This window comes from Dendronephthya gigantea, unplaced genomic scaffold (assembly GCF_004324835.1).
Source record: "Dendronephthya gigantea isolate DGI-Jeju-01 unplaced genomic scaffold, DenGig_1.0 000094F, whole genome shotgun sequence".
Taxonomy (NCBI): domain Eukaryota; kingdom Metazoa; phylum Cnidaria; class Anthozoa; order Malacalcyonacea; family Nephtheidae; genus Dendronephthya; species Dendronephthya gigantea.
This window is the reverse complement of record NW_021163104.1, coordinates 876011-884537: the sequence shown is the minus strand read 5'-3', so window position 1 is coordinate 884537 and position 8527 is coordinate 876011. Positions and strand designations below refer to the sequence as shown.

The window sequence follows — 8527 nt, the reverse complement described above, 5'->3', positions numbered from 1 at the left end:
TTTCACCGACTTTGCTTCAGAAAATGCAGCCAAAACTTCGAGTAATTTTGCTATATTTTTAGGTTATAGATGTCCTTAGATAACAGGTACTTAATCACATTTTCCTCAAGACCAAGTTAACAAAGAAACTATATAAAAAGACTATATCAGTATAATTTATATCAGAACATATACATCAGCTTTCTCGACAAGAATTGGCAGACTTATTTAAATATATTTCGCGCCAAAACAAACTTGCGCAAAAAGAGATGTAAAATAATAATGGCAAAAATAACACAAATGCATTTTTCTACTTTGCTGCTTACTCCGGAGCATTAAGTCAAAATACCTACTGTGAAGGAGTAGTAGGAGTAGTTTCATTTAATGTTCGGCTCTTTGACTGTCTAGAAACTGACCAATAATAGACGCTAATTCTCAAGATGCACTTAAAACAATGCATTTGCTGTTGTTATGTATATTACTGTTCGTACTGTTGTTTCTACGCAAACCAGCTGTTTGAAATAAAGTCCTGAAATAATTCCAATATATCTTGATCACAGTTGTGGTAAGTCATTTTAAACATTATAACTTTATTTCACCGACTTTGCTTCAAAAAATGCAGCCAAAACTTCGAGTAATTTTGCTATATTTTTAGGTTATAGATGTCCTTAGATAACAGGTACTTAATCACATTTTCCTGAAGACCACGTTAACAAAGAAACTATATAAAAAGAGCATATCAGTATGATTTATATCAAAACATATACATCAGCTTTCTCGACATGTAATTCAAAAGACTTGGTCGGTTCCATTTAAAATTTTGATGTAAAAAGCAAATTTTTTGAAAAGTACAATAAAAATTAAATTAGTCGGCCGTTTAAGATTGCATGTTACCAGCGTTTGCCGCGAAATTACGACACACGAAACTGAGGTTATCTTAGATTACACAATAGATATATTCTTAGCTTTAGAATATTTCAAGCCTTTTATTGTGAGCAAGGCTATTAGCCGGGTTAACAAATATGGTAATGAACCAGATTGTATTGCTAAAGAACTACCTCATTTAAGAAAATTTTGCTTTTGTAAGAAGACTAATGTATTCAAAGATTATGTACCAGTGAAACGGTTAGTTTGTAACTAGACATATTTCATGCAAAAATTGCATGTTGTTATAAATTTAGGAAATTGAACAATTGGCAATTTTACTGAGTTTAGTATGCACGTTTCGGAAATTCCCTTTTTGTCGCCTAAATAAAAAGTTGGTCTATTATGCAAAAGGTCCATTAATGGGAGATTGTTGAAGAGTTGGCAGATTTATTTCAATATATTTCGCGCCAAAACAAACTTGTGCAAAAACAGACGTAAAATAATAATGACAAAAATAACACAAAGGCATTTTTCTACTTTGCTGCTTACTCCGGAGCATTAAGTCAAATTACCTACTGTGAAGGAGAGTAGTTTCATTTAGTTTTCGGCTCTTTGACTGTCTAGAAACTGGCCAATAATAGACGCTAATTCTCAAGATGCACTTAAAACAATGCATTTGCTGTTGTTATGTATATTACTGTTCGTACTGTTGTTTCTACGCAAACCAGCTGTTTGAAATAATGTAAAGTCCTGAAATAATCCCAGTATATCTTGATCACAGTTGTGGTAAGTCATTTTAAACATTATAATTTTATTTCACCGACTTTGCTTCGGAAAATGCAGCCAAAATTTTGAGTAATTTCGGTTACATTTTTAGGTTATAGATGTTCTTAGATAACAGGTACTTAATAACATTTTCCTCAAAACCACGTTAACAAAGAAACTATATAAAAAGAGTATATCAGTGTAATTCATATCAAAACATATACATCAGCTTTCTCGAAATGCAATTCAAGAGACTTGGTGGCTCAATTTAAAGATGATGTAAAGTCCGTTGTGCGCATATATTCCGCACATAACAACGCTTGTTTACGTTTGTTATATAATCTTTACTTGACGTACGGGTCGTATTAATTTTCTTAGTTTCTTCTCAATCTCGCTCAACCAGCTGTGATGAATTTGCTTATTTTATATTATATTTTGAAGAAAATATTATTATATTTTGAAGAAGATATAAAGCGAAGCTTGTAAATTAACCGTTACTTTAAATTTTATATATTTTTAATTGTAGCACAGCGAGAAAGTAACGTCTGTAGCGAGTCGACGATAAATAGCCTCGCCATCTCGTGTCTTCATTCGACAAATAAATTCTTGAAGCATTCCTCTATGCATAATATTGCTTTTTTCTAGCAGCCTTATCTTCATAAATCGCAATTCGAGGCTCTTCGCCTTGCGACATAAAATAAAATAATTGTGCTCCCGAACTGTCCGTTTGTAATACAATTAAAATTTTGATGTAAAAAGCAAATTTTTTGAAAAATACAATAAAAATTAAATTAGTCGGCAGTTTAAGATTGCAGGTTACCAGCATTTGCCGCGAAATTACGACACACGAAACTGAGGTTATCTTAGATGACACAATAGATATATTTTTAGCTTTAGAATATTTCAAGCCTTTTAGAGATTTAGTGTAAAATACAAGTCTATTCTTTTATCTAATAAAGCCGTTCATATGAAAGCAAGCAGTACCTTGTTGCCTAGCGCCGTGAGAGAAGAATAAACAAACTGTGTGTGCTTATTGTTACGCAAATGAATGTCAGTCACGAGTTTGCCTCAATTATGTCGCACAATTAATGTTTAACTTGCCTAAACTGACGTTCGAAAAATATCTGCTATTGCAGCTTAATTGTTTAAGTATGTTAGAGTATTTTCCCCACGAGGCAAAAATCTCAACTTTAGCGGTAATCTGAATACATGTCATGCAAAATGTTGCGTTTTAATCAATTTACCAAAAAAATACTGCTTCACGCAATTTAAGCAAGTGAATATAATTTTCTAATTACTTTTGCTTTCCAGTAAAGAAAATTCAGGATTATATGAGTTAATTTTTATTTTCATTGCAGGAAAAAATTTTTCTCATTCCAACGGAAAGTTGAAGAAACATGCAATTTAAACCTTTCTTATCCCTATATGTCCCATGTATATCACTTGTAGTCGTAAATGCCTTATCAAATGATACAAGTGCAAATATTTGCTACAATTCTAGTCTTGAAGGTAAAGTAAAGTTTATCAGTATCAACATATTGTCAGAATCCAGGAAATTTGCATGTCTGCTGGATCTTCAGAATTTTTTGTTTTTATTAAAACTATATACCTCGCCAAAGCTGTTTCTAAATGATATAAATTACGAATGAGGACTAAATAATTCATCCCTTTTTTTATCAATCATCGAAGGCCTAATCTTGCTTGGAATGATGACAGTTAACTGATCGAGAAATTTTAAAATTGATTCAAAATTTCTTCTTCATCGACATGGAGGAATAGATATATATTTCGGATGCCAGTTTTGCCGGTCACAAATTTTAAAATTTTATAGATGAATTGTATCAGTATAACTGAATTGTTGGAATACAATGGTTCAATGCTTGCGGAAAACTTGAAATAAACGCATTGAGCACACCTAACACAGGTCTCGACACAAGACAAAATTGTCAAAAAAATTGGTATTGTTTTTTGATAATCATCCGATATGTGGATATATATCCAACACTTAGATTATTGCATGGGACGCAATTGGCGTCTCACTTACTGATCGTTTCCAACAGTTTCAAAATAGAGCAGCTAGCGTTATTACTAGCCGTAAAACTGAGCATGGCTAATCTGAACTCGCTCTGGACGAACTGAGATGGAAACGACATTGAAATGCCTTAAAGCTTAGCAATGCGAAGGTTTTCCTTAAAATTATTATTTTACACTTTAGGATTCAGACTGAATGTAACAGTTGTTAAAACAAATGTCGTTTCTGAATGGATAGATTGCGTAATGGAGTGTGCAACTGAGATATGTTGTAGATCTATCAACTTCAAGAGGATATTAACTTCAAAAAATGATTCAAATTGTGAAATGTTACACAACGTGGTTTACAATACATCTGAGAGATTACTGGAGAAGAATTCTTCCTATGATTATGTTTATCTTGTTAAACCACAAAAGGTATGATTTAGCGGCATACAGTATATCCTCAACATTATATTAATTAAATTAAGCATTTGAAATAAATTACAAAATCTTAATAGCAAACTTGTTTCGACTTAACTATACGCCATCTTCAGTGCGAATGAATTATCATTTTCATTGTGAAATAATTATATAAAGTAGAAATATGATACAGGCGAGGTGATACTCGATGATTGACAACAATGATTGACAACATAAAAGGATAGAAGATATGCATAATAAGCAGAACAACACGACAGACAAAAATTAAACTTGAAAATAGTATTAAAATGCAGAACCTGTTTGTTACTTATGGTCTGGTTTGTGTTTATATTTTACTTTATATATTTCACAATGAAAATAACTAATTCATTCGCACTGAAGATCGCTTATAGTTAAATCGAAACATGTTTGTTATTAAAATTTTTGTTGTTTATTTAAATGCCTATAATTACTCTTGTGTTATTCAGATCATATGGTAAGTTTATATAAATCAATTCTCGCTATAACATTTAAATAAAAAGTGCTGAACATAAACCTGACGGCGTTAATAGCAAGGTTTCATTTTGTTGGAAGGATTAGCGTTGTCATCATCGTATACAGCAAAAAAGCAAGAATTCTTCTTCATTACAGGGTTACAAGAAAACCTGTTTGAAAAACACGTCGGATGAAAATGAAAGAGGTATGTGTTATAAAGATATAAAAAAATTAAATTATTCAAAACTGTAAAAAAATTGCTAACTATATTACAAGGCAACGAACGGGGACAAATAAAACATATCTTGCAACGACTAGGTGCATGTGAGCATAGACCATCCATAAGACAGGGAGGGACTGGAAACGCAAGCTAAAACACCTATAATGCTGACACACCATCCGTAATATGGCTTTATCACGTCAATTTTTAAGTTGCGTCAGAAAAAATAATGCGAAGTAGATTCAGCATAAGTTTGCATAATTTTTTTATTTTGAAGGATTTTTTAAATATAAATATTATATTTCTACCTGACCTTTAAGTCAGATAAATTTTCAAGGTAAGTGCGTTTTCATTTTTCATTTTGAGTGTAAACAGTGTTCATAGTTCCAGTTCCAGAAGTGTTTGCTTAAAAAATATACGCACGTAAAAATAGATAGTTTTTTTGGGACCCGGTAACTTAAAATCAAAGTTATAAACTTTCTTTGACGACTGAAAAATAGCATCTTATATTAGAAAAGAATGCATTAGGACAGCGACTGCAACTTGTAACTACATGCAGATTAGTGTGTCAGACAGGGTATACATCTGTTATCAGCCTCTTTTTGCGCTTGTAAAGCTAAGAATCGCCAATAACTGCATGCGTCGTGTTTTGATGTTGAAAGGTGACAATTGATTTTTTGTTCTCGTTGAATATGTATCTAGTTGGGACCTTATAAAATCTTTTCGACCTAGTTTCAGAGGGTTATTTTTATATTTGACACAATAAATAAACTGTGCACTTATCGCATTTTCCAACATCGTTTTAATCATAGTTACTCTAGGGGAATGGTCTGGAGACTTCATGATGAAGATGAATTCCATGGCCTATCCTATTGTCTTCCGTTTTGTGGTGTGACGTCATCATTACCGTGCACATCTGCATTTGTCTTCAAGTATTTTAGCACAGAGATTTTAGCATAATTACAAACTATACACAAATTTACAATTAGAATGAGGAAAAATTTAATTTTTATTGATGCTGGGTGTTAATTGTGCCTTTAATCAATGCGGGACAAACCGTTGGACAAAAGGAATCGGACTGTTTAAGCTTCCTAAAGTGACAATATTAATGTCTAAATATATTAGAAAAGTTAAATTATCAAAAAACTGCGTCCGTTGTATTTTTTGCTACACCGAGAGTCGCCATTGTTGTTCTCGAAATATGTGCCCATTAAATTTACTTTAGGCAAGTTTTAGAGCCTCATTTGCAGATAGTTTAAACAAAAACAATAAACTCTTAATCATCAACATAATCTTTGCGTTATTGAGGCTACAAATAACCTAATAACTGCGTGCGTTGTCTTTTTGCTGAGAAGTGTCTCTATTGTTGTTCTCAAAAATGGAGTTCTACGTGAACGGCAAAATTATGCCGACCGTATCACGGAGAGCGCACGCGAAAACAATACCGTTTCCAGTCCCTGTCTTCTGAATTGTCTATGATGTGAGTAATAGCCTTTGGCGCTTCATTGATTTTCCATTCTTATTAAGAAGTTATTTTAATGGAAACGATAGTCTGGTAGAGTTTGCCGTCACTAACAAGTTTGGTAAATGAGTCCGCGATATGTTGCTGTTCGATAGCGGATGCACCATTGAACACAAACAATATAAACTTATAGTTTTCAAGCTAATTTCCATATGCAAATACTTAGGAAAAGACTGTGCTGATATCTATCACAAAGGTTTAAAACAAGAAATAATTATTTTATTGGACCAATAAGTAGTAATACCATGATATAAAGCCATGTAAAATCATGATATTTTTTAGGTCTCCACTGCGCTGATTTGTATGAAAACGGAAATAACCAAAGTGGAATTCATGAAATTAATCCTGATGGAAACGGAAGTTTCAAAGTGTTTTGTGATATGAAAACATCAGGTGGAGGATGGACTGTATTTCAACGTCGTCTTGATGGAAGTGTTGACTTCTACCGAGGATGGCAAGATTACAAACACGGTTTTGGTAACTTGAGCGGAGAATATTGGCTTGGTCTTGACAAAATATACATGATGACAAATACTTCACAAAATGAACTTCGTATCGACATGGAAGATTTCTCTGGAGATACCAGATACGCTCATTATGATTCATTTAAAGTCAGCAGCAAAAATAAGAAGTACAAGTTAAATGTTGGAGGTTATAAAGGTAAGCATTTCACATTAAACTGAATGTGATTTTATTGGATTGTCCAGCTCTCTTTACAATATCTTTACAAAACTCCTTGTATTAAAGTCACCTCTCAAAATAATGCATCCAGGTTCGTTCTAACCAATTAAAAGAATTTCGGTGAAAAATATTACCTCTCATTCTCAAGACTTTACGAACATCGACTTTTATTCAAGTATTTAGAATGAAATGTTAGTCAGCTTGTTGTGACATTTTTATTAATATTTTTCTTCAAGAAAATGCGATATCCATTGCGTATTTTACCCCATATTCGTTCCGCATTTTATCCCCAATATCCGGCCGTTCCGTTCCTTCGATAAAGTTTCGCATTCGTATCCGCATTTCAACGCTGGTAGCCGACGAGGCGCACTGCGCAGCCTTAGCTATTAGTCATATACGACGAGTGCGAATAGAATAACTGTTTTATCATATACACAAGCGTGGGATAAAAACAAATTTCAAACTTATTTGTAATTGGAACAATAGTGAATACATTTGTTTTATAAAAAATAAATAATTAAATCCCGTATCGTGTTTTTTTCTTCGAACGTTTTAATACAGAAAAACACACACAAACAAATTAAATCGTTTTTGTAAAAACAATTTGTAAACATGTAGTTTTTAACCTACCTGTTGAATTCTTTTGGTTCAAAGTTTGTTGCTCTGTCTGTGCACTCTGGTGTACTTTTAACAAGGAAAACTTGAATTTCATCGTTCGTCGCTTAACTCCCCAAATGTTGCCACAATTTTGTTTACGTTCCTCTACTAGGTAGATATTAGCATTAATGTCTCATTATATCTGTCAAGTAGGGATCCAATCAATTTGCACGTTAGCTCATATCTACTTGTGTATATTGTATTTTGATTTCTAATTTTATTTTATTTTTAAGAGGTCGTGCATATACTTTTACATTAAGGTACAGCGGGAAACTCGTTGAGCAAACATGACGGAATGGCTTTCACCACCAATGATTCTGACAATGATATTTGGGATGGTGGTAACTGTGCGGTGAAATTCAAAGGTGCCTGGTGGTATTATGATGGTCATGAATCCAATTTAAATGGCTTGTATCCTAATGGCACATACAAATCGGACGCTAAGGGAGTCATCTGGGACACTTGGAAAGGATTTCATTATTCTCTGAAATCAACATCGATGAAGATACGACCACGTGAATTTGGAAAGAAAAAATAGAGTTGTTGAACAATAAAGAACTAAAAAGAAATAAGGTTTACTTGATAAAAAGTGTAGTGTTCTTTAAAAAAGTGGTTTTCATAAATTCTTGAAATAGTGTATAAAAATATGTATATAGGAGATTCTCCCCTACGCTTAACCTAATCTTAGTTAAATAGAATATACATGGTTTGGCGACCACATAAAACTTCTATACAACTTATTAACTATGTTGAAGCAAAATTTTTTTCTTTTGTCATCACGTGTCTATTGTATTTTGCACAGATAAACCAATAGCAATCTTATAATTAACATATTTTTCGTGTCAAAGTTGAGGAGCTTAGCAAAGCGAATCCCATTGGTACGTCTGGCTGAAATACAATAGACACTT

At 32.9% G+C, this 8527-nt stretch overlaps 1 protein-coding gene across 2 annotated transcripts; it reads left to right on the top strand.

Moving 5' to 3' along the window:
• Positions 1–480: 480 nt before the first annotated feature.
• On the top strand, positions 481–8213 carry LOC114533767 (techylectin-5B-like). Of its 2 annotated transcripts, none has more exons than XM_028555360.1 (6): positions 481–544; positions 2970–3120; positions 3827–4059; positions 4696–4744; positions 6564–6941; positions 7880–8213. In XM_028555360.1, exons 2-6 carry the CDS (start codon positions 3009–3011, stop codon positions 8155–8157), a joined length of 1050 nt encoding a protein of 349 aa, XP_028411161.1. In that variant the 5' UTR covers positions 481–544; positions 2970–3008; the 3' UTR covers positions 8158–8213. The 2 variants fall into 2 exon arrangements, with proteins under 2 accessions (XP_028411161.1, XP_028411162.1); XM_028555361.1 differs by lacking the exon at positions 481–544 and adding an exon at positions 1572–1632.
• Positions 8214–8527: the final 314 nt, after the last annotated feature.

Coding starts and splice junctions, on each gene's coding strand:
- LOC114533767 (XM_028555360.1), top strand. CDS start 3,009: ATGCAATTTAAACCTTTCTTATCCCTATATGTCCCATGTATATCACTT. Junction 4,745..6,563: donor GTCGGATGAAAATGAAAGAG/GTATGTGTTATA, acceptor GATATTTTTTAG/GTCTCCACTGCGCTGATTTG. Junction 6,942..7,879: donor AAATGTTGGAGGTTATAAAG/GTAAGCATTTCA, acceptor TTTTACATTAAG/GTACAGCGGGAAACTCGTTG.